Raw genomic sequence first — 25,827 nt, forward strand, 5'->3', positions numbered from 1 at the left:
AGTCACTGCTTCCATCTGCTGGGTTGATTCAATATGTGAAAAGGCCCTCAACTTGAGTATTTGTCAGTCTGATGTTGTTCTCCAGTTGCTCATGTGTTTCTCTCAGCCTGCACAGCTGGGATGTTTTTATGTTTTGAGTTTGTAGTTGAGTCTTGTTCAGCTTGGTTTTGCGGTAACCTCATTTGTGTTCAAGTTAATTGTGTCTAACATGTTTTAAGGGCACTGCCTCATTATAGTTAATGTGTGAAGTCTCCAGATGGATCTCTGCACTTGGCTCCCATACAGGAGTGCTTAACATATAAGATAATGAATGAGCACGGGGAAACCAAGCTTTCAAGTTCAGCTGGGCCCGGATAAAAAAACCAAGTTGGCATTATTCCTCACTTCCTTTTAAATAAGACAATGCTGATTAATGTAGAAATTAGGAAAAAAGTATTTTTTAGTAGGCAATAATGGAATGCCTCTAACTGAAGTTATGTTGTTGTGTTCAAGGTGTTTCCAAAGTGACCAAGATTCAAATTACAGCAGCTTTAACCTTTATTAAAAAGTGCTTATCAACATGACTCTTGCTGGATATCATCTGCTTGTGTCACTGCTCTGCTAGATTACTTGCTGAAAATAGAAGCCTGAAATGGCCGCGTATTAGTCATCCAATCATTTAGATGGATCCTTGGAGTCAACTTGAATTGTGCTGTCCAACCCTGCTAGGACAAATGCCTCAAAATGTCAGGGAACACGTTAGGTTGCAACACATAAAACGAGTATTGATCTCTCTCTCTCTCTCTCTCTGTACCTTAAACCATCACAGCTACGTGCCTGGGAGTCGAACCTAAGATATAGAGCTGAATCTAGCCTTTGGGGAGATAGGCAGTATAATAGCTCCAGTTGGTTTCCAAAGGTCTATCTATCCCACCCATGTTGGGAAAGGATGCTGTCATCCCCTACATGCAGCTTTTTATCTGAAAAGGCCTGATGAACTCAATTTTAGGGAAAAACAAACAACGCAAAAGCACTCTCCTTCTGTTCTGAAGCCAGTCTCTGCTCCCAGGGAACAATGGATATAAATTCATGGTAGTTAACCACTGCAATCTGAGGCAACAGAAAGGCTTAAATGTTCCCTGTCTAAATATTTTCCCTCGGTGAAGTCAATGTAGCGATAATGTAGCGTGAATAAACACTATGAATATACAGACACATATAGGATATATAATCCTAACACAATATTATTTGCATACTAAACTAAACAAGTGATATTTTTTTGTAACCAGTGCAACTGAAATATATTTTTCATTGTCAGGTCAGTGTGCTGTAACCTGTAAATCCTTGCATTGAGCTGAAGATAATCCAAAATTCTGGCCTTTTCCAAAAGGATTTGTAACTCTGTTTCCCTCACAGGATATTGAATATGATGATTTATCCATTTTCCTAATTTTGTTTGTTTGTTTTGTTTTGTTTTGTTTGTAGCAAGTCAACATTATAGAAGATTATAGGGTGATTTTCTAGCTGTTTAAGCCTTATCTTCATGCAGACACATTGTGTCCCTTTAAGGCACTTAAAATATGATTAACACTCATCAGTGACACATTGCCGTTTCACATGCACAGAAGAATTTTCTTTGTAAAAAGTAGACTTGGTTTCATGTCTGTCAAAAACACAGCAGTTCTTTACATTTGCCCCTGCAGGCATTGTTGTTTCACTCATGAATTTGTTCGATTTTTTTTTTTTTTATTATTTTTATTTTTCTTTTGTACTCAGCCGCATCGGCTTTCGTTTTTCCATGTGTGCGTATGTGTTTGTGTTGCACAATCTGATGCACGCGTAACATAAACAGCATTCACGAGAAAGGCGAGATCATAATATCTGTCCGGAGTGGGGATGGCAGGGAGCCTCCTGATAATCATAGCATCAGTGTGTGCTCTGTGTCACAGACGGCTGTGAGTCGCTGTTGGCTACTCAGGTTCTTTAACAGCTCTGTGGGAGGTCTGCCATTCTGTCAAGGCACAGGTGCAGCGTTCAGCTTCAAATACCTTTCCCTGTGGGATGAAGTAATAGTTGTGCAATTGTGAATTTATACAGTATAGAATGCACCAGCTGTGGTTGCGCCTATCAGCACGTGTATTTGTCAGGATATGTGTGTTTACAGCAGAGGAGTTTGGGTGGGTCAGAGGAGGTTTTACATGTTCTTACCTGCTCTGCATCATAAATGTAATGTTTTTCACCATCATAAGAGGTTGTTTGTTTCCTCCTTACCCAGTGGAAGAAAAAGGCGCTAATGGCTTTTGCCATAAAAAGAAAGCTAGTGCTAATGTGCTGCACTCTGAAAAATCACTCCCACTTCACTTTCAACTAATCTAAAAAAACCTTAATTTGAGATTATTTCATTTTAACTATGTTTGTCTCTAAGATCAAATTCTTTTGTGCTTAGGTTATTGCGAAATGAAATTGAATTGAATCGGAAAATGCTTCTTTACAAAATGTAAGCTTTCCATCCTTCCTGATTATACAAAAATCAATAACAGCTTGGATAAAAGCAGCGAGACCTTCTGTTTATTGTTAGCGTTTCTGTTGTGAATAGATCCCCAATCCAACAACAAACAGCCCTCTGTACTCTCCAGGTTCACGCCTCACCATTAGCGCTTCCTGTGCTGTTTGATATTTTCTCTCCGTTTCACCATTTGGTTTGCTTCCACATAGAATTTCACCATCTAACGTGTGTCCTGAAGTGGCTTGTTCTTTGGGGGCAGGGTTAGAACCAGTGTGAAGCACTATTAGTGTAACTAATCAGACATCAACGAAAATGTGCCAAAGAACGGCCGTGTGGAGACAGAAAATGGAAATGGAAATGTCAGAATATGTTTTGGAATGCGTTCTCAGTTCATTTACTCTTCGACCTTTATTCTTGCCGCATATTGCAAGCTCAGACTCATTAATGTTACATGTCACCAATGCCATCATTTTTTTTTTTTTTTTCAGCTTTTGAATTTGCATATGAAAATGTTCAATACGTGCTGTTTTCTGGCTGTTGTAAATCATGTTAATACTTTAAATTAGATTAAATATAGACAATACAGATTGGACAATTTGTACCACTGATATAAAACTGGTTGCGTATGACAGACAGAGTGATGGACAGTGAATCAACTCCCCTCCTGACTGAACAAGGCTAGTCCACTCCTGTCCAAGGCCTGATACTGTACAAGGTGCAAGTCAGCATGTGGTCAAATATATATGTAAATTATCTTTGCAATTTGTAGTTCTTTATTGCATTCCTTCTCTCTTACTGAAGGTGTAGGCTGTCTGGCTGTGTTTGTTCAGATGTCAACTCATGATGTATGGCTTGCAGTTTATTTACAATATGGAAATATATTGGAGACAAATGGTTATGAGTGACTTTTTAACATGAGGGATAAATTAAACCCAAATGTCTTGACAGCCTGTTCACATACCAAGCTTTATATATAGGTTTCTAGCCTCATCTACTGGATGTGCGTTGGAATTTCAGCTATTTGTGTTTCATTCCCCTATTCTCTCTCTCTGTCTCTCATTTCAGAATATGCCAGGACATAACAATGAGCTCCAACAGCACAGACCCTGGTCTCTTCTTGGCTGCCAACACCTCACCACCAGTGGCTGGAGCCTACCCACAATCCAATGCTCTGCACCAAGGAGCAGCTGGGGGAGTCCCTTTTTTGGTTTCCATTGTGAATGCCTTGGATGATAACGCCTCTTTCACCAACAAACTTTTAAACCTCTCCTCGGAATCTGAAAATGGGAACAGAACTGTGGTCTTCGATTCCTTGGGTGGCCACCCTGTCTGGCAGGTTGTCCTTATTGTCTTGCTGACAGGTATGTTGTCACTGGTCACCATCATCGGCAACGTCCTTGTGGTGGTATCCTTCAAGGTTAATCGTCAGCTGAAGACAGTCAATAACTATTTCCTGCTGAGCTTGGCTGTGGCTGACCTCATCATAGGGGTCATTTCTATGAACCTTTACACAGCTTATCTAGTGATGGGCTACTGGGCCATGGGGAACTGGGCCTGTGACCTTTGGCTGGCCATAGACTATGTGGCGAGCAATGCCTCAGTTATGAACCTGCTAGTCATCAGCTTTGACCGCTACTTTTCTATCACAAGACCTTTGACCTACCGAGCAAAACGGACAACAAAGCGAGCTGGGATCATGATCGGCCTTGCCTGGTTTGTTTCTCTTGTTCTGTGGGCCCCCGCCATACTGCTATGGCAATATTTTGTAGGTAAAAGGACAGTACCTGCAAATGAATGTTATATTCAGTTCCTGACCGAGCCCACCATAACCTTTTGCACAGCCATGGCAGCTTTCTATCTGCCAGTCACGATAATGAGTGTACTCTACTGGCGCATTTACAAGGAGACCCAAAACCGTTCAAAAGAGTTAGCTGGTTTGCAGGGTTCAGGATGTCGGGGTGGTATGGGAGGAAGAAGTGGGGATGGTCGAAGTGAGAGAACCCGTTTTGTCCATCAGACAGGAAGCTCCAGAAGTTGCAGCAGCTACGAGCTGACAAGGTCGTCCAGAAGGAAGAGTACGTGTCGGGAGCTGGCTGGTCGTTTCCACTGCTGGCCGGGAGTTCGTTCTTGGAGACCTGGAAATACACGACAGGAGCATGATGCAGATCAGAGCAGCAGTGACAGCTGGAACAACAATGATGCTGCGGTCTCCTTGGACCATTCTGGGTCTTCAGAGGATGAAGACTGTGGGGGAGCAGAGATGATTTCCCAGAGTCATGCTATTTTCTCCATTGTTCTCAGCCTGCCTGGCATAAAGGCTGCTGTCAACTCACAACTTAACTCATGTGAGGATTTGGATGCAGCCTCAGAGGAGGATCCCCTCAGGGGAGCACAGTATAACCAAGACACTCTGTCACCAGTCACCACAAACACTACTGCTGCCACAACTCCAGATGGAGTGAACAATTCAGAAAATAACTACCACCAGCGCTTCTGCTCACGCAAGATGCAGTCAATGCCGATTATCCAGGCTACATCTGACCAAGGCTCTCTGGATTGTCCATCAACGACAGCTACCACTGCCACCAACAGCACCACCACAAGCACAGCCACCAAATCCCCTTCTGCTCCAATGTCCTTCAAAGAGGCAGCACTGGCGAAGCGTTTTGCATCCCGAGCTCGGACTCAGATCACCAAGAGGAAGCGCATGTCCTTAGTGAAGGAGAAGAAGGCAGCTCAAACTCTCAGTGCCATCCTGTTTGCTTTCATCATCACGTGGACACCTTACAATATTATGGTGCTGATCAATGCCTTTTGTGAAGTCCCACAGACTCTCTGGGCAGTGGGGTACTGGCTTTGCTATGTCAACAGCACAGTGAACCCCATGTGCTATGCCCTGTGCAACAAGACTTTCCGTACAACCTTTAAGATGATACTATTGTGTCGCTGGGACCAGAAGAAAAGGAAGAAGCAGCAGTTTCAGCAGAGGCAGTCAGTGGTCTTCCACAGAAGGATTCCCAGGGAGTCTACGTAAAGGAAAACAAGTTTGGATGGTTGATAACAGAAAATCAAAAGATTACAATGTGTAGGACAGGGAAAAGGAAGAAGCATCCATGTTGTTTCTGTGGAGTTTCTTTTCTTAAAAATCCTCAATGTGTTTCTCTTGGTATGACAAACACAACAGTCCTATGCGTTGGTCTTCAGGTGTTTTGTAGTGCGTCAATTTAGCAAAGCTGTGTGGACAAATGGAAAATTGTTTGAAGTGAGGTCTGGGGATGAAAATTTTTCCTCTGTCCTTGAAGAACAATTTCACACAAGTATAGCTGAGAGGAAATTCACTGAGCTGAAATAATAATGGAATAGAAAAGGGCTTTAAAATGTATTGCAGGAGAATTATTGAAGTGCAATTGACACAGGGGGAAAGGATATCTTTGTCAGGGTTTGGGGACTCACATTTCTTATAATTTTTCTCTGGGTAGCTAAATCTGAAACGTGCAGAGTGGTTTTCCATTTCCAACAAAACGACGTATCACCAGTGAGAGCCAAAACAGCAACTGCTCTGTGTTCACAGGCTTCTACGTTGTGCTGATTCGACCTGCTGTCTTCTTGACTGGCATGTGTTTTTATCAGAAATTCTGTACATTGCCTTTCTACATGAATATAGATTTTCTGTGTCTGATGGAGTATTAAAAGTTCTTAAATTGTGTCCTGATTCTTTGTCAACAGAAATTTGTTATTTTTGTGATATTCATCTTCGGTTTTCTAGATATTCCTGAAACTTTGAGCCAGTCTGAAAATCTTCTGATGAACTAGGTCGTGAATATTCTGTGTGGCACCACAGTCAGTCAACAACTGTTGTGTTCAATGTGATTGTTGTGGTTTTTATGGTGGAGACAATAAGTACATTGGTTGTGTATATGTACTTGCGGTTTTCTGTCAAGAGTGTTGATTATACGATGCTAATATTCTCTTTGTGTACATTTGGATATTTCTGACTTGATACATAATGACTGGCTGCACAGTGATGACCATTTATCAAGATGTGTGTTTTGATTTTACACTATCTTCTAAATTTCAACAAAGTGTCACATTAAAGGAATGTTTGTCAAAGGCTGCCCATCTTTGAAATAGTAGAACAATGGCAGCCTCTAGTGGTTGAAGAAAGGCCTTTTGTCCAAGAACCGTGAGTCCAGTTTCTGCAGTGCGAAATCAAAATGAAAATTATTTTATTGTTATGCTGCAAAATAAGCTTATCAGTTTCATGAATTAGTTCAAAAGTACTCAATTAGTTTTCAAATCTATATTTGGCATGTAAAATAGAATGGCCACAGTTATTAAATGAATAACGTTTAATTTTCTATCTTCAGATGTTTTATTTTATATGATTTTTGTAAAGTATTTTTCTTTATAATTACAGAGAAATTGAATTGTAAATATATCTGTTATGATCCGTAGTGCATCAGGTTTTCCTATGAAGAAAGTGGGTGAACATGATAAACAAACTAAATTCAACACAAGAATTTACTTTGATTTTTATTTGTTATGCACATTATGTTATCTTGAGCAGATTTTTTTACGTTATTGCTGCACACAAATATTTTAGTATGAATCATGTGTTAAGGTATTGGAGGCGAACCATAAACTGTATAATCACAACTGGCATACTGAGAAATGAGTCGATTGGATTATGTTGGATACACCGGTCATGCACAAAGCTATGATGTATGTCCTGTGAAAAATATCCCATGCCTGTCAACAGTGGATATTTTGTCTGCTTTTCAACACAGTGTGTGCCAGTGTTATAATAACATACTGCCTTCATCAAAATATTCCTTTTTTTTTCTTAAACATTGGGAATGTAAACTGCCAAAATGGTGAACACAGATGTTTTGTTATGGTCCAAGTATGCCAATCATACTCACATTTTAAGTCAATAAACAAACAAAAGGCTTTTTGACAGGAATGATTTCGTTTCTGTGTCACAAATCAACATTTTTGTTCATATTTCCAGCAGCAATCAACAACTAGATCATTTTTGTCATATAATTCTTGGTTTCCTCGTGTTACATTTGGGACCGAGTCAGATTTGGGGAAAGATGTGTGGCTATCCACAGTCGTGACAGCATTAGAGCCATCAGATCCTAGATCTCACAATTATAAAAATGTTAGTTTTTGGGAATAATACTCAATTCTTCACATCATTTTTTTTTTATCTTGTGTTTTTTTTTTTTTTTTTTTTTTTTTTTTTGTGGATTCAATTATTTACATTTTGCATGTAATTTATTCATTTTATTGTTTAACCAGTGTGATCAGAAAGTTGAAAGGATGAATCAGGAGGGCGAGTCCTGAGGTGGATCAGCTGAAATTAATTTGTTGATTGGAGGGAGGGAATTAAAAGTGGCACCAGGGTGCACCCAACCAAAAGTACCAAATACTGATTGACTGGGCCTTGCGTGTGGAGATGGCGGTGTCTGTGCTGTTTCTGGCTATGTATGAACGTCATCATCTACTGACGCTGCAATAACGTTACTGCTCAGTGTATTTCACTCAGAAACCAAATAAACACAAGAGGGGTGTTTGCCTGTTGGACAGCTCTGTATGTTCCCATGATGAGGCCTGATGAAGTTAGTGAGGGGAGTATCAGACTGTGTTAAAGGAAGATGGCCAAGGAGACCAGACATGTGATGAGTTAAATACCAACTTCATGTGACCCATGGCTAAGGAGCGGCTCATTGGCGAAGACAAACAACCATTTGTGTTGTTTTCTTCAGTCGGCGCTGGACCACTGAGAAGAATCCACCAGTCAGGCAAGTCGACCCTTATACAAGTTTTTTTTTTAACAAAATCAAGATGTTTACACACTACCAGTGAAAAGTTTGGACACACGTTCTCATTCAAATGAATAGGAAAGTGTGCCCAAGCCTTTTGACTGATAGTGTATAAATCTCAACTTGACTGCAAATGTTAGTTGAAGAAGTGAAGTGGTTACTGTACATAATTTATGATGATTCCACCAAATGTATTCCAACTTCTCAAGAATAAGAAACTATTATTTATCAAGTATGTGGACAAACTTTCAAAAATGTGTTGGATATTGACGTCTGGTAAATAATCTTTGTTCTGCCAATAATGCATATGTCCTTTATGTATTTAGTTGTGTGTAGTTTGTTCATAATCACTGTATTTATGTTATTGTGTTAAATCATGTATTTTTAGTTCTTCAAACAAGAAAAGAGGGTCTTTATCATGAATATATAACAGCTTGACTGTGACTGTGCCACACCCATAGGCTACGATCAGTCCTCAGACACGTCTTCATATTAGTCCCCCTACAGATGACCAGTTAAAAGAACAGCCACTGTTCGCTCATAGAAATGTTATTCAGTCATATTACATGTCAATAAGTTTGTGTTGTCAAGTTTAGATGCATTCTGTGTGATTAAATATAATAATTAATACCTTGAGGATAATTTTTAAGAAAGACCCTACTGGTGATATTTTAGCATGAGACATTTTATTTAAAATAACTTAAATGAGAGGAAAAAAAAAATAGTTACTGGTAACATAACTACTTCACAGCTGAAAATCAGTTATTAACATTTTTCAAGAGTCTGACAATCATCATTTATTATTGATCTATAAAAGATAGATTGGAAATTGAAAGCATAGCAAAAATAACCATCAAAGGTTCCCAGAGCTAATCAGTGCTCCAAAATTAAAAAAAAAAAAAAAAAAGGGAAAAAGTAAAAATATTCACATTTTAAAAGGCTGGAACTTAATTGGAGTTTATTGTTAAAATTGCTTTTTAATAACTGTTCACCAGCTGCCATTTAATTTTCTTCAAATTGACTCTTTAATTAATCAACTAATCTTTCACTTCCAAATCTTCCTCTAAACAATTGTAAATTTACCTCCAAATATCTGTGTCTAAAAATGAAAACATTTATATAGTACAAAAACTTAAGAAGGGGTTGGGGGGATGGAGAACCAGGAAACAATTTGTGGTCACCAGGGACTGCATGACACCAGGAGACATAACATGTCATCTTTAACTTTGAGTTTTATATATTATATATTTATATATTATATATTTTCCACTGAGATTTCTGTTCCTCTGCTATTGTGAAGCCCGGCTTCAATACAAAACAATTCAGTGTGATTTTAACTAGGTCCTTCCTCTTTCCTTCAGCCTCTCTTGGTCAGCTCTCCCCTCCAGGCGACACTGCTCAGGATGCAAACTATCAGGACAGTTGAGACCCAAGTGCCCTTTCTGAAAGAGAGTTTCTTTACCAGCACTTTCAAAGGAAGGAGGAAGAGCAGCGTTTCCAACATCCTCCGTAGACAACAACAATCGCTCTTTAATCATCAACAGCAACAACAACAGTACGAGTGCATTCTAGAGCAACACCAACAGCATCCCAAGCAATTAGCTTCCCCCCCAGTTGAACATGGAGAAGGGCAGCACACTCCAGAACATCAGCGGCTTGCCCGCTCGACCAGCAGCCCGTTATGCAAGACAGCCAAGCGCGCGGAAGCAGATGGGGATAGAGAGGAGGGGCAAAAAGTGAGTAAGGATCAGCGAGTGAGAGAAGCTGTGCATGGCAGGGGGGGGCAGCTAGCAGTGAGTGGTAGTGAGCCTGTGGCTGTCAGTGCCAGTCTCCTCCTCCTTTCATCATCAGCATCAGCAGCACGAGGGAAAGCGTCGGCAGCAGCAGCAGCAGCATCACAGCCTTTAACTGTGGTGAGCGGGCAGCAGGGATTAGGCAGCCCTGAAACAGCTCTATCCAACAGAGGACCAGCATCAGGAGCTGCCCAGAAGGAAGCCCAGCATGCCCAGTCACGACCCCAGCAGCATGGCCTGTTAGCCAAGGGTGTCCGCCTGCTCAGGAACATGGGGAACCAGGAGACTAAGCAGAAGAAAGGAGGAGGAAGTGGTGGAACGCCAGGAGGTGTCTCCTTTGATGGTGATGCTGAACTGGACAGGAAATCAAAGAAGGCCCACAGCAAGACAAGTAAAGGAGGAGAGCAAAGTGCTAAGAAGAAGTCAAAGTCAGAGTCAAAGGTTTCTGTGTTTTCCAGCATGAAAATCAGAAAGAGTTTATCCAAGGCAAAGGGGTTGTCCAAGGACAACATACTGGGAGATGAAAAGTCTGCACACTCTGGGAAAGCAGGGCTCACTTCTGGTGCAGAGGCCGGCCTGTCAGCTGATGGGAAGGGGATGCAGTCAGATGTGGAGGGGGATCTCAGCTGTCTGCCTGCAGAGTCTCACCGGTGTATAGCAGATGATATCAGCCGGAAGACAAGCTCAGGGTCAGATGCTGACCTCTATAGTTTTCACTCGGCAGCAGCTGAAAACGAAGATCTGCTCTCTGACATCCAGCAGGCCATTAGAGACCAGTGTGGGGCCAATGAGATGGGACTGGAAATGGTGATCGGTCACTCGCCTGAAGGCTCAACCTCTGAGGGGAACAAGGCCTTTCAGAAGGTATTATCTCACCAGCCAGATAGGGAGGTTTGTAGTGGAAGTGGAGTTCAAACTGCTGAAAGCGAAAAATTACAGAACGAAGGTCATGATACATCCATGTCGAGGAATTCATCAGGTCCAGGCTCCCTCAGTGAGAGCGGTCCACCGTCTTCAGCACCAGACACAGAGCAAAGCAGCGGCAGCCTTTTGCCAAAGACGAACAGCACGTGTAGTTTCCCCGACACTACAGCCACCACCACTTCGTACGAGAGTGCTGAGGAGACCATGGAGGATCTGGAGAGTCCGGTTCTTCACCCACAGCAAGGAAATCAGGCAGTGCAGAGTAAAAAACCATGCGTGCCAAGTGTTCGCTTGGATCCTGCGGCGGCAGGAGCAGCACCAACAGGAGCTCACAAAAGTGCGAGCAGCATGGACCTCTCCTTGGAGAGGGAGCAGGAAGAGGAGGAGGTGACTGGGAAATGGAAGTTCCTGTCCCTAACAAGGAGGAAGAGTAGTATGTCCACCAGTCACCTCACAGCAGACATCCCAAGTGTTTCTCAACCCAGGCAGACATCTTTCAGCTCCCCCTCAAATGTCAAACTCTACCCACTGGTGCACCCTTCCTATGTTAAGACCACCACCAGGCAGCTGACCTCTCCAATTGGTTCCCCCATCACCAGTCCCAATGTGCCCAGGAAAACAGATCCTGCTGTTGCTTCAGCGGATTCCAGCGGAGCCCAGGGGTTCAGAAGACACAAGCAGAGGTCCTGCTCCATCGCAGGACCTCTCAGTGTGTCTGCAGACTGGTCCACAGAACTTGAGGAGCAAAGAGGTAGTAAAGGTGATGGGAGCAAGTTGCCAGAACAGGAGACACCAGAGAAGAGCCACATAAGTGTGACGTACTGGACGCTGGGCTCTAGGAGAGGACCTGGACAGAAGACCTCCACCAACACCGTTCCCTACCTGGATGTCTTCTCTGGTGAGTCATCAATGAAATGTTAGCTGAGCCGCTCAGACTTGGTGGGGTTTTCCTCAAAGATCAGTGCCTACAATGATGGCTCTGACTGTGGTACCAGCAGCAGTGGTGTCATCTTTATGAACTACAGATTTAGTTGAATAAGGACCACAGTAATTAGTCATGGCTCAGTGTCTGAGTAAGAGTGGAGGATTTAGGGCACCGGGGGGCCTGTCCCAGAGGTAGACTTCCAGAATTCATTCATCTATACACTGTTGGCTAAAGCCCAAATATGAAGTAGCTTCCTAAAACAGCAGGAGACAGGCACTCCAACAACAGGGCAGGACTTTGGTAATCACATTTGCTGATTTCTCAAAGCAGGATTTGATTGGGGACTATTTTCAACCACAACACATCACAGATGGAGGACAATAAGGATAAACAACAGTGTCCCCATTCATAGTGATGAGCATGCCAGCAATGGAGGCATAGATGAGAACGCAGGCGTAATCTACACCAGGTCCTACCACCAGGAAGTCATAGTGGGGCTGATCCACTGTTGGTCTGGGCCCTTTAATGCGATTTGTTCACTTCACCTTCAATGTAAAAGACTATCATCATTAATTTCAACGGTCTCCTCCACTCTCATAAAAGCAACCTCTTCCAGATGAGAGGAGAGTGAGGATCCTTTCCTTAAAATATTTTCAATTGTTCAGCGTTCATTTCTGTTGTTGCTGGGAATCCCCTGTGGGTCAGATATGGCTCACATTAGATTTGCTCAAAGCCTGATCCTCATTTGCTATTATGCGATGGTGTTGTGAAATGTTTATGGTAATTGCCGAGTGATTTAACTCCTAATGGCTTAAACTCACATTGTACAAATTATGACAGCGGGGGGATACAAAGGTTATGATTTATAAGTACAATAGCTCATGAAAACCATGATGAAACAGTGGGTGTTCTTTATTGAGAAGTCTTTTCAGAACAAATGCCTCGCTCTAACAAAACAATGCCACTCTGTCCTCCACTTTGTTGTGGTGTCATTCAAGAGCTCAGCTGCTCTCCACTGTCTGCGCCTGTGCTCATAAATCAGAGGGCCGAATGACAACACCACCACCCACCCACAGCGATGCCATCCTGATTCCACTAGCTTGGGCAATAACACACGCACACACGCAGAGCGCACACTTGTAGATGCTAAACCCAACTGACAGATTATCTGCATGGCAAATAAAAGGCATGGTATGAGATCCAACCGCGTTTTGTCAGGTGATTTCACTGTAGTCAAATAATGGACCCCGATCGTACTAACAGTGACAAGTGACTCTTTGTGAGTGGGACGTCTTGTTTTCATTCAAAAGGATTCTAGTTACGTCAGCCCTCCATCCAATTCATTGCTTCAGGTCACACCGATCAGATAAAAAAAAAAAAAAAAAACTGTCCAACACACTGACAACTCGTCCCCTGAGACTCGCATCACAAATTCTGGATTTAACCTCTGGAGCCAAATGCTTGAACCAAACTGATGTAACTCTGGGTTTGATTTAGGTCACACAACTCTGGAAACACGGTCGAGCTTCAGCAGCAGCCGTCATTGCTGTTTATCCTCAAAGTCCTCAAACGAATGTGTACAGGACAATGAGCCACGGGACTTTCTTTGTTCATTTTGAGCTTTGTCCTAAATCACATGGTTTTAAAGATATTAAGTTAGTCTAACTTCATTAAAAATCTACTGCAGTCAGCGTACAGGCCGCACATCCTCTGTAAATATCATTGTTGCTCTCTGTCATATATTTCTAGCAGCCATGCATGAACATTATCTTGTTCACGACCAGAGCACACCCCAAAACACACACTTATTTTATTTTCATCAAGTTTATTTTATTTCCATCACCGTTTTGAAAACCAGGATAGTTAAACATGCATCTTGAATATAATTCATTAATTCTTATCATACAGTATTTCTTGGTGGCTTGGTGTGAATGCAGTTTGCAAATGTAGGTGTTTAATTATCACATCTGAAACATCTCAACTCTAAAAATATCTAAAACCAGATGACGTGAAAACATTTCAATTATAGTTCAGAATAGGGATTTGTTTAAGTAAAATGTCCTTGTTCAGTTTGAAAATGGGCCGACGTGTTCTCCAGGTCAGTGTCGTACTTGTAAATGGTCTCTCCTGTCTGCTCAGGTCGCACTCTGTTGGACAGGCTGTCTCTGCATCGTGGCGGTGGGTCTACGGAAGAGGAGGCGAAGGAGCTGTGTCATCGAATGCTGGTCCAAGGTGTGTTGCACCCATTCAGCAATGGCTCAGCAGATCTCCACGGCGACAACAGTGCCTCAGGAGGCTTTAATGTAAGGCCTTTCTCCTCACTGTTTCTCATCCCATTTGTTTCACAAAAAAGGCACACGTTTTAGTCAAAGCATAAGCAGGTTGGTAACATTCTCAGAGTTAGTCTGAGAAGAAAATGTCATTAGTTGAACTGTCATTACTGTCATTACTGGTTTTACCGAGAGTTTAACTTAAAATTCAGAAATGTTTCCATGTCATTACAGCTACACCACCTTCATTATGTGTATGTTGATTTCTCTTCTACAGAGTTCTTTTGTGTGTTTATCAGAGAAAAGAGTTTTATTTCTTCTGAGATGCTGAGAAGAGTTAGTACGGTTTTTAACTCCTCTAGTCAGTGCACGCTTTTGGTCGAGTCTGGAATATCTGTAACTCCTGACGGTTTGCTGCGAAATATAGCCAAGATATTCTTGGTCCCCAGAGGGTGAATCCTCAGTACCTTGCTGATTTCCTTGGACTTTTCTTTTGGTGCCAACACAAGCTTGACATTAGTGGTTTTGAGTAAAATTTCTCAATGGCTCTCAGATGGCTTTCCATGAAATTTTGGACGGACGTTTATGCTCCCCAGACGGTGAATTGCATTTATTTTTAGAAATCAGCTTCACCTTTCATTTAGTCGTTCATCCATACACTGGTTGGTTGATCAACATCATTTCTACTTTGTATTTTGTGGCGGTTAGCAAATGTTAGTTTGCCCCCCCCCCCCCCCCCCCCCCCCTCCCACACACACACATCTTATTCTTGTGTGTGTTGTGCATCTTCAATAGGCCAATAATGAATACCACTTTCCTTTTATGTACATCTGCCATTGCTCCACAGTTGCATGCACGTGTGCACTCGTATACAAAGGGACAATCTGAGACCCCAATATATGTTCAGACATCTCCTCGCTTGGCTGGATTAATGGGAGTCCCTCTAACACACACTAATGCACACATACACACATCTGTGCTTGCGTAGACCATCTGCTGACCCTGTTATGTAACAGCTCCACGTGCCCTGTGCTCAGGCTGCTCTTCCCCAGCAAAAAGCTCCTCACTCTCTCAGCCTGGCCTGGAGTGCTACATTATTCAACTTGACCAAGAACAACCTTTGCCATTAAAAGGACAGATCTCCTTGTTGTTGTTATCTGTCTCATAGCTCCCTTTTAAAATAAATCATTAGGCTTTGCTTTTCTGCAACCTGCTCGGTTAAACCCAAACCTTTTATACTTTCTTCCTTTTACAGACTAATTCTATCTTGAAATGAATCTCTTGCATGACTTCAACATTCCCTGCCTTTCCTTTTATATCCGCTCATATTTCTCCTCTCCTGTTTGTCCTTTACTCTGTTACCTAAATATGGCATTGTATCTAATTTCATCATTGTCTTTTTCTAGAGTGAACAAATGTGAGTGATATTTTTTTTCCATGTTCTGCAATCTGACTGAAATTAAATACTCCCTCCAGCTTCATCCAGTCCAAAAATGGGATTTGGGGAAGATGAATATCTAAGATCTGATGTAAATCAAGTGTCGTCCCTTTTTACACTTGTCAAAACATGGCTGAGTGGATGAATACTAATGAGTGGCATTGGCTTGCATCAGAGGGCCGTGTTTTTTGTACCCCTGTGCCCGACTCTTTCTGGGTCAGGCTACCACAGTTTAACTAATGGGTTCTGTGCTGAGAGCAGCATTAGTGTATGTTGGGAAATGTAGTGTTCAAATCTCTGCAAATGATTAAATGTTAAATAACGTGGCCACACGTGAGTCATGTGCACATTAAATCTTTCTAAACGTGTGCGCAGATTTGTGATCTATTTAATATCTTCCTGTACACCTCCGTTTATCATGCTATGACCATGAAATTCTGCAACTCTGAGTTCTAAGCACCGCTTTTCTTTGAAGAAATTACTTGCATTGGAAAACATAACAGGAATAACAGTTATTATAATGGTTGTTCTATTTATTTTAATAAACGAACAGAAAGCGCTGTTTGTATTTGACACATGCTGTCACCTTTTGCACTGGGCACAACATGCTCATTACCGGGCCCTCTGAATGAGGCCTAATTATGTGTGTTCACTGTCATCCCTTTTGTTGCCTTTAGTCTTTAAACACGTGCTGTTCTCCAACATGAACATAACTGCACCCATTCTCTGTTTGTTGCAGGGCAATTAGGAGAGTGCTGTCTGACAAACGTTCTTTTCTGTAAATTAAAAGAATCCATCAATTGCCACAAAATACGCAGCACTGACAAGCAAGCTGTTCTAGCTTTGCATTTTTCTTTACTATGAGTACTGACATACATACGTGCAATTTACCTGCTGCTATGAATGGAGGATGCGTTTTCACACTTGGGACACCAGCTATGCTACCAGATCTTCGGTCATCAGTCTTTCCACATTCAAAAATCTATACAAAGAGCCACCACTTACCTCATTTCCGAAATGGGTGGTGTTTACCTTTAATGATTGCCGTATACAGCCGGTGCTACAGCAGTTCTCAGGAGAATGCAGTTTTAACCGCAAACGTATGACCTTGAGTCTGACATCATCCACACTATGTGCACACGCTTGTTGCAGGAGGAGCAGTTGTACACCTGGACTTCTGTCGGCCTGCCAGTCTCCTCACACCTCTGGGAACTCGGGCGAAGCATAGGCAGAGTGCAGAGCTTGAGATCCCCTTTGAATCAATCAGCAGCCAAGACACCAGGGGCCCTACACTCTCAGGTCAGCTGCAACCTCTCTTCATCTCTAAATATTTTATAGAGCATTTGCCCTGTCCATACCCTGGCTGGTGCATAATGTTCTTTGATTTCAAGTGGATCGTTTAGTTTTACTGCGAACATCAAGCAGAGGCTTCCTTTTTGTTTTTTTGTTTTTTTTTTATGTTTGTAATTAGAATTTTTACCTTTACCCTCATCAAAAATGATTTGAAATAAAATGAAAAGAATTTAAACTTACACTTACAAGAACCAGTTGTTTACTGATGTATTGAAGGCTAAGAATGCACACACAGAAAGCTGGTAAGACGGATTCCTCAACGCTTTCTCCTCTTTAGTTCATATTTCGTTACAAAGTTTGTGGTGAATGACAGACTTGATCCAAATGTTAAAAATGTGAAATCAAATGTCATAACCAAGCATTGAAGAATGTACCTGTCAATTTGATGCTGATTTTCACTCCCTTTTGTTAAGTGTAACAAAACTATCCCCCATTTAATCACTGATGGCTTGTTCTGGATGAGTTGCAAGTTTTTCTTAATCCACCAGAGGTCAGGCTTGTCTTGGAAGACTTGTTAGATCATATCTCCCAGAAGAGTTCATAAATTCGGAAGGCCATACTGACTGAACATTCTGCGTAAGATTCAATGATGTGACCACAACTGGGGAATGTATATGAGCAGACAGCGACCCTCCCTATGTGAGGCCCAGGGAGACTCACTGTCTCTGGGGTCAAATCTCTCAGTATCCCGTCATCCCTGTGCTAACCAGACTGGAGCCAGAGGTCTGATGAAGTCTAGACATATTGGACTTTCTTGACCCTTCTTTAGCTCATATCTCTCTCCTTAAGCTGCCCAAGTTGTGGGGGGTTCTATTGTTTGCAACGTTAAGTTTGTGTCCCTTGAATAAATATATATATTTAAACCTGCTTTTAGGCATTTACTGCACAAATTTAATTGATTTGCTGCTTTTGTAGACATTAGACATTGTAGAAGTAGGAAAAACACAAAGCACATTTACAAGTCCTAATATAGACGTATGTAAAGTGAAAGTCAACTTTCCTTGCTCTCCAACAGGCAGAGTCCAGCAGGGTGAAATCAGGCCAGTCTTCCTCCGGGAATGAAAGCTGTCTTATCCCTCAGCTGGAGAGGACCATCGATGACCTGCGCAGTAAGATTGCTGTGTTGCAGGGCCAGAATGCCTCCCTGGCAGTGTGCAGCGGCGATAACGTGGAAGCTCTGGGCGCTGCCCACCACAAGGCCTCACAGAGCAGAGGGGGGAGATTAGCAAAGATGAGCCAGGAGGTGTCTGTCCAGACTTCGCCTGTGGAGGAGTTTAAGTTTGATGTGCCTTTCATCAGAGGACCAGGAAGCGTTTTGTCCTCTGTTTCTTCTTCCATCCCCAAATCGGCAGACAGTTTTGTTTGCACGTGCCAACAAAGTAAACAAACCAGCACCCAACCTGCTCCTCCACCTCCACCACCTCCTCCACCGCCGCCCCCTCCAATCTCCAGAGGCGTTCCCCCACCTCCCCCACCACCTTTACCAAGGGGCGTAGTGCCTCCTCCTCCACCACCTCCACCACCTTTACCTGGTCTCGGACCGTGTCCGCCACCGCCTCCACCCCCACCACCGCCGGGATTTGGACCTCCACTACCTCCTCCCCCACCCGGTTTCGGACCACCCCCACCGCCTCCTCCACCACCAGGCATGGGCCCACCGCCAGCACCCCCTCCGCCTGGAATGGGCCCCCCACCCCCAGGCTTTGGGCCTTCCCCATTGCCAGGCCTCATGCCCTCCATGATGGTCCAGGAAGCTGCCCCTGCCAAGGCTATGATAGAGCCCCCCAAGCCAATGAAGCCTCTCTACTGGACACGCATACAGCTGCATGCTAAAAAGTAAGGATATGCTGTATATAGGGAAGATAGACACGGATCATTTGAACTGAGGTATGCTCTGAACAGTAGAGAATTGAGAGGAAGCTTGCCCACTTAAGATAAAAATCGGCAACATGCTGGGATGGCAATAGAGCTGCTAACCTTGTGGAAAATGAAAGTGATGCAGTCCAGGCATTGTGGTCAGCACTGAGCAGACTTGAACCAGGTTTTCTTTCCTTAATAAGGGTTGGAAAATTGTAGTTGAATAAATGGCTAGAAATAGACCACTTGATTGATTTGCAAGTAAGGAACTTGATACGGAATTCTAAATGTAATTTGTTGCCTGGCATATTTGACAAGTGTGTAACTTATGGATTTTTACTCCGCTAAAGATGAAAAATAAGTAATAAAACAGTAGAAGAGACTAGAAATATCCAGAATGCCTGTTGTGGTGAAATAACATGAACTACACTATAAAATTGGACTTTGCTATGCTTTTTCAGAGAATTCATGGCACACTAAAGCTTGCTTACTTCCATTGTAAATAATTCCTCTTTCCTTCTATCTTTAGACAAAGCGGCTCAATTGTGTGGGAGAAAATCGAGGAACCAACAGTGAACTTTGAAGAATTTGTCGAGCTGTTTTCCAAAAGTGCTGTTAAGGAGAAGAAAAAGCCAATTTCAGACACAATCAGCAAGTCCAAGGCCAAACAGGTACGGTAAGATTTAATGGATGCGCGTTTGTCTCGTACAGTGAAACATATAATCTAACACATCTGTGCAAATGAGTTTGTTGTGTTTAATTTACATGTATAAGTGTTTGTGTGGATGGTTCACAGAATGTGACTCTTTCAGGGCTTTTCCCCAGCTTCATTCTGATGCCCTCTTCCTTTCTATTTCTTCTCACTGTCAGTCTCTGAGCTGAATTGAGTGACGGGGGAAATGCTACAGCCAGACAGTTATTATGTGGTGTGAGCTCTGGCTCCCACCCGAGTCCCCAGTGACCTTCAAGTGGCACCGAGCCAATGTCTCGCGTGCGGTGAGGAAACCTCATGACGGTGATGACTGTTGAGAGAGTGGCGAGAAGGGGGAAAAAAAAGGGAGGGAAAGGCCTGGGAGCTGTATTTCATGATGCGGTTCCTCCCATTGTGCTTTCTGTATGACTTAGTTTAATGGTCAGACTCTTTCCTTCCCCAATGCCCTTTATGCCACTTCATCAATCTGCATGTCAACCATTTGATCTACAATTTAAAGCTGCACTAGTCAAGATTTATATGTTAATGTACTATTTGCTGAAATTATGCGTCACAAATCAGAATTAATGCTTCGCTGGGGAAGACTGCTTCACCCCTCTAATAGAGACCCAGCAGAATAACGTGACAGATTTTGCAGAGATGAAATGTTGTTTTCAAGCGTAGATGATGGCAGGAAATGTCCTTTGTTTATGGGAAGCGATGAATTGAAAGTTGAGACCAAAAAAAATATTAAAAGTCTGCAGTTGAATGAAAGTTTGACCTAAAATAATGGTTGAACTCCTAACCTTAACATCATAAAGTGGGAGCGTTGTTTTCTGAAACCACGTTCTACAGTTCATACGAGCTCCAGTGCTGTATTCCCAGGTGTCCCAGGTGTGTGCACTGATGTCCACTGGGAACATTTTTGTGTCTCTTCTGCCTTCAGCTTTGATGCTTATCACTTAAAGGACCCAATGTAAATCTGAAACTGGCTCAGTGGATGCAGGAGGCTAACCAGATATGCCACACCTGCCAGCCGATATGAAGAATGACTGCACTGCGACCGTGTCCGTTCCACCAAGCGGAAAGCAGCAGAAAACTGTCAGCATAAATAGACAAACGCACAATTTTGTCAGAGAGCTCGAGCTGTGGATCAAAATCATATCTGATCCCCTCCCTCTGTGTTTGCTGGTTTCATCTGTCCACAGGTTCACTTGAGTGTAACACTTTTGCAATGCTCAGTGCTTTAGAGAATTATGTGATTTCAAGCTGGATGGAGTCCTGAATTGGAACAGCTACAGGCATGAGCTACTTCTTTGGTTTTATGAGTAATATCCACATGGCAGGATGTAATTTGATGACTCCAACTATCTGAGTTTAAGCTCCTTCAAGTGAATTGTGTCAGATGTGTAGACTCGATTGTGTTCTGTATTTTATTGACTACAATAGCTTTCAAGCTATTCTTATGAGACAAGTTTTTTTTTTGCTGTGTTTTTTTTTTTTTAAGTGAAAGTACACAATCCTGGAAATGTGACTTTTTGTATACAGAGCAAGGCGTTACTTGGGATTTCTGAACCTTTACACAATACTTTAACAAGTCTGGTAATTCATGAAACTGAAAACTGTGAATTGATCCAAAATTTTGTCCATATTCTTTGGACTAAAATGTAGAGTGGAAAAAGTCAGAAACGTTGCTCTAACTGAAGCTGAATACACAGGCAAGGTTTTACTCCGCGTAACACAAAAATAATTTGCCTTCCAGTTTTGGTCTGAGCATGAACAGAAGTCAACATTGATCTGAAACAGGAGATAAGCTGAATGAATTTGGCCTTCAAAAGGAAAAATAACATGTTCATGGAGGAACTCTTTTCTGAGAACGCTTCAAAAATAGCAACCATCAATCATTTTGTCACTCCAGGAGCTGACAGATGATTGCTTTGACACCTGGAAGACACAAAAGAGGGAATCCACCTCTGCACAGAGCGGCACTACACCTGCAACTGGAGATATAACTGGCCTGATCAGTAACAACGCACTGGGGGATTTCGACAGCAAGCAGAATGAACGTTCTCTCTTCTCTGTGATGTTCTGATTGATAGAAGGCTGAGTGAGACTGTTACCACATTATGAAGCAGCTCGTGTCGTGGTTGTGGTGCTAAATTGTGGAGGGAAAGGAGACAAATTGAGATATTGAGATGGGTGTGGACTGAAATCCCTCGGTGGCCATAGCATGAAACTGCTTGGGTGTTCCCCGATACAACAGTGGTCTGAAAATAGTTAGATAAATAAAAATGGGCAGAGAACTGTGACTGACCCCAGTTTAGAGCCAACTTTGGACGTTTCCAACTCCAAAGGACCAGCCCCGATGTCTAAAGACGATCGATCGCATTCCCCACTACTTTGGCTCGTCCTGTCCTCCTGTGTATTCTGAGTTCGGCTGTTTTGCTGATGAGAGTGAACAAACAGCCTTTCCAGAGCTGTCACTGGAGAGCAGCGTTGACGTCAACTGGCAGGGGTCAGCTTAAAGTTCAGAGTCAGATGTGAAGAAATACTATCATCCAGAATCAAGTGCTGATCATTGCAGAGGCAGTTAAATAGAAGCTGTTAAACAGTGTGTGCTGTTGTCCTCAGTGTACACAGTTTATATCCCCCCAATGCTCAGCTTTCAATCCCAGGGGGAAAAACAGTATAAAAGATTTGGCTGATGTTTTGGCAACAACTAATGGTTAACTATTCATTCATCCACTAATTATGATGTTTGTTATTCCTTCAGTCATTGATTTTTTTTTTTTTTTTGTACAATACTGCTAACAAAAGATTCTCTTGTTTCAGCCGACCAAATCCAAAACCACAAAGATTTTCAGTTTCTGATCGGAAAAGAAGCTGCAGAAGGCAGAAATCGCAACTGCAAAGCCTCCGGTTAAAAGATTCTTTGAATTTGAAAGTGTTTGATACAGTTTCTTTTAGTCCAGCACGACGCACTATTTTGTCACTCTATTGTTACTTCACATTGAAGGCATTCAACTTCTGACTGTGCACTGACCACACTCCAGCTATTGTTGGAACTGTTACCATGATGCTTTGGCAAAGTGAACAGGAAGGATGACAATAATAATAATAATAAAAATAATAATATATCTTGTTTAGATATCTTCACACTGGCGTAGCTAAAAGTAGGATAGGACCCAGGGTATCATCAAAAAAATACCACCGGAGGGTAATTGTGTTCTAAATATAGTTTTGCTTTCCAGCATCTTTTGAGAGAACAGGGTTTCATTTCTCATGTGAAATTCAGAGCTATATGGGTTTAATGAAAATTTGTATTGACCAACAATGAAGTGATAAATGCATCAAAAGACGATAAATGTAACTAAAAATATATCTTTGAAGCAAAAAATGTTAATTTTGTAATGGATTTCATTTATTGCTTTCAAAAAGTATTTTGACTCATAGATGTAGTGTTGTTTCATTTGAAAATAACAGTAGGGTGACGCTCTGTAGTATCAAGTCACCCTGCATGGGACTACACGACTGAAGTGAATATCACTTCAACCTGCTTGTACATGAGCTATGGTGCCGAGTGGCACCATAGCTCAGAGGGTCTGTCCCCTGAAGCTGCGGCTGAGCCAGAAAAACGGAGACAGTTCGGCCTGGTGATATAACTTCCTGTGTGTTTGAGATCGGGTTTATATGGAAGCATTCTGTCTTGATCGCAGTAGGCCATGAGCTTCCTGTCCTGTTCCTTCATCACTTCCAGCTACCCTGCACACACTTGTGCTTACTTAGGCAAGCGCTTGCTTGATAGTCAGCTCCCTGGCTGTTTGACAAGTGGAAGCTATTATTATTTGGCTAGCTTTTGTTAATATTGTGGCTTCTGGGGCATTTTTCGTCTTGGCTACATGATATTACAAGTTTTGATTGACATTTTTTAGCTTAGGATTCGCACAGTGAGATCACAGAATGTGTAAACTAAAACCTTGAACATTTTCTGTATGTTGACCCAAAGAGAAAATATTCTGCTTGGCAAATTCTTGCCTGAATGAATCACCAGACTGAAAGATGATGGATGTAGAGGATTGCATCAAAAGGGGGGAAAAAAAAAATCTCTTTAGTTTCTCGAGACAGCATTACTAATTTCCTTAATGTTTGACAGTGATTAGAGTTTAGCTTCTCTCCCACAGAGGGAAATTGACAGGGGGAAGCAATGTTGCTCTCATATCGCCAGTTGGTTATTAACTGTTTTGTCTATATGTGGGCATTGTGGTGTGGCGTATCAACATCTCTATTCTCTGTCTGGCCTGGAATAACACTACCGCTCTCATGTCTTTGCTTCATCGACTTTTAGGTGGTGAAGCTTTTGAGCAACAAGCGTTCTCAGGCTGTGGGCATTCTGATGTCCAGCATTCATCTGGATATGAAGGACATCCAGAATGGTAAGTGTTATCATCACGTGGTCATGAATCTACACTGCAATCAGATGTGATGCAAATGAAAGTAAGAAGAATGTTGAATGATGAAGTTGTATGACTTTGAAAGCACGACCAGAACGGTTAATGTTGTAACATTCAGTGCATTTGTATTTAATATGAAAACAGTTTCTGTACCACATCTGTTTTGTCAAATTGAACTCCATACATTTCATGAATGATTTTTATTATGCAAGGATGGACCAAGGACCCCCTCATCACTTAGCTGACAGTTGTAGGTTTGAGTAAAATATCTATTTTAGATCAATTGCTCTTCAATTTGCTCAGGATTATTGTACAGTGTTTTTATTTTGGACCGTCAGACCTTTTTTGTTTCAGCAAATCTTTTCCAGAGCGCCTTTATTAAGGCTAAAAGATGGAGGAGTGTTGGGGTGTCAGAAGTGGCACTGTGTGCAGACTCACACTGTCTTGTGACAATAGTATGAGGCTGCTGTACTCGCCAAATGTTGGGAACAATGGTGAACCCACCTGCTCCAATTAAATCTGACAGATGTAGCAACAGATGATCAGACTGTGGTATTTTACCATTAAACCCTAACCCTTTCCTTAACAATGAACAACAACTGGAGCTGTTGCCTGCATGCAAATGCCACAATGAGTATTGTGGAAAGTATTTTGGTGCAGCTTTATGTGAATTTCTTTTTTTTTTTTTTTTTTTTTTTCTCTTCATTTTGTTCTTTAAACCTACCATAAGCTGCAATGTTGAGAAGAAGTAAAAGTAAAAAGATTGAATATTGTCTCAGGTCTTTGCTAAATAAACTGCCCTTTGGTAGTTAGCTTTGTCACGAGCACAAGGATTACAATCATCCGAAATGTTTTTCCTTTGTTACAATCCTACCGCGATACCTTTTCTTTGCTTTCATTTTGCATAATCTCTCCTCATCTAACCTCCACATCATGTTTCTCAGTTGTTCTCTGCCTTTCTCTGACGAGTTGTCACCATCTTGTCTAAATGGCTTTGTTAAAGTGAAGTCATTCAGGAGACGTGGATGGGACTAGACTGTCTTCCTGTTTTAGTTATTCTGATTGCTCGCCAGACTTCGCTCATCCATGTGTCTAAACACTTCTCCTCTTTCTTCTCCCCTGTTTAAACCTCCTACGGCGGAGACATTATTGCAGCTTCAAATCCGAATGTGGCAGCAGGGTAGCTTGCATCAAAATAAATGTGTACCGCAGAAACCATAGCTGGTAAATGTTGTACACTTGCCCTGGATCATCAAAGCATCTTGTGGACTGAATTTTAACTCATCTGCATTTCAGTCTTGGGTGCATCCATCTCAGGTCAGAGCGGGAGGCCAAACAAGGACTACTCTCATCAGCACTGCCATTCGTCTCTTTTGTTAGGACAGTTTCTGCCATAGTACATAATGAGCCCTGATTGGAAACTTCAGTATATCCAGGAGAGAAAGATCAGAGAAAAGATATCTCAGTGCGTTGTTGTAGTGTTTCTTAGTGCTGTGCACTTTTTATTCCTCAAAACTGTGGGATTGCTATTGCCCTGCACCAAATAACCCCAGAGAGTGAATTTATTTACTAAGTCAAGTGCTTTAATTGAACATTATTGCATCGACAACGCTATTGTTTCCCATTGTCATGTTCCCTTGCACCATCAGGTTTAAGATGATCAAGGAATCCATTTTCTGTTTGTTTTTCAAAAAAGGGATTAATTCAGCAGAATTGTACAGTTGTGTTTGTCTGTGTAGTGAATCATTGTTTTATTTCCTCTTAACAACGAAGGCGTTGACTGGCAAAGCCTTGGCCACTTGGAGATCTGAC

At 42.1% G+C, this 25,827-nt stretch overlaps 2 protein-coding genes across 2 annotated transcripts in view; both read left to right on the forward strand.

Moving 5' to 3' along the window:
* Positions 1-7,506, forward strand: part of chrm3a (cholinergic receptor, muscarinic 3a) — a 67,705-nt gene extending 60,199 nt beyond the window's left edge. The window contains exon 3 of the mRNA XM_029520952.1: positions 3,551-7,506. Coding sequence (XP_029376812.1) covers positions 3,570-5,519 — 1,950 coding nt within the window. The 5' untranslated portion in view covers positions 3,551-3,569 and the 3' untranslated portion in view covers positions 5,520-7,506. The remainder of the gene's footprint in view (positions 1-3,550) is intronic.
* A 1,456-nt stretch (positions 7,507-8,962) lies between these two features.
* fmn2a (formin 2a) overlaps positions 8,963-25,827 on the forward strand; it is a 33,935-nt gene continuing 17,070 nt past the window's right edge. Inside the window, exons 1-6 of the mRNA XM_029520888.1 lie at positions 8,963-11,928; positions 14,095-14,258; positions 16,816-16,962; positions 18,032-18,852; positions 19,403-19,544; positions 23,910-23,997. Of these exons, the coding sequence (XP_029376748.1) occupies positions 9,717-11,928; positions 14,095-14,258; positions 16,816-16,962; positions 18,032-18,852; positions 19,403-19,544; positions 23,910-23,997 (3,574 nt within the window). The 5' untranslated portion in view covers positions 8,963-9,716. The remainder of the gene's footprint in view (positions 11,929-14,094; positions 14,259-16,815; positions 16,963-18,031; positions 18,853-19,402; positions 19,545-23,909; positions 23,998-25,827) is intronic.

Source organism: Echeneis naucrates, chromosome 15 (genome assembly GCF_900963305.1).
Source record: "Echeneis naucrates chromosome 15, fEcheNa1.1, whole genome shotgun sequence".
Taxonomy (NCBI): domain Eukaryota; kingdom Metazoa; phylum Chordata; class Actinopteri; order Carangiformes; family Echeneidae; genus Echeneis; species Echeneis naucrates.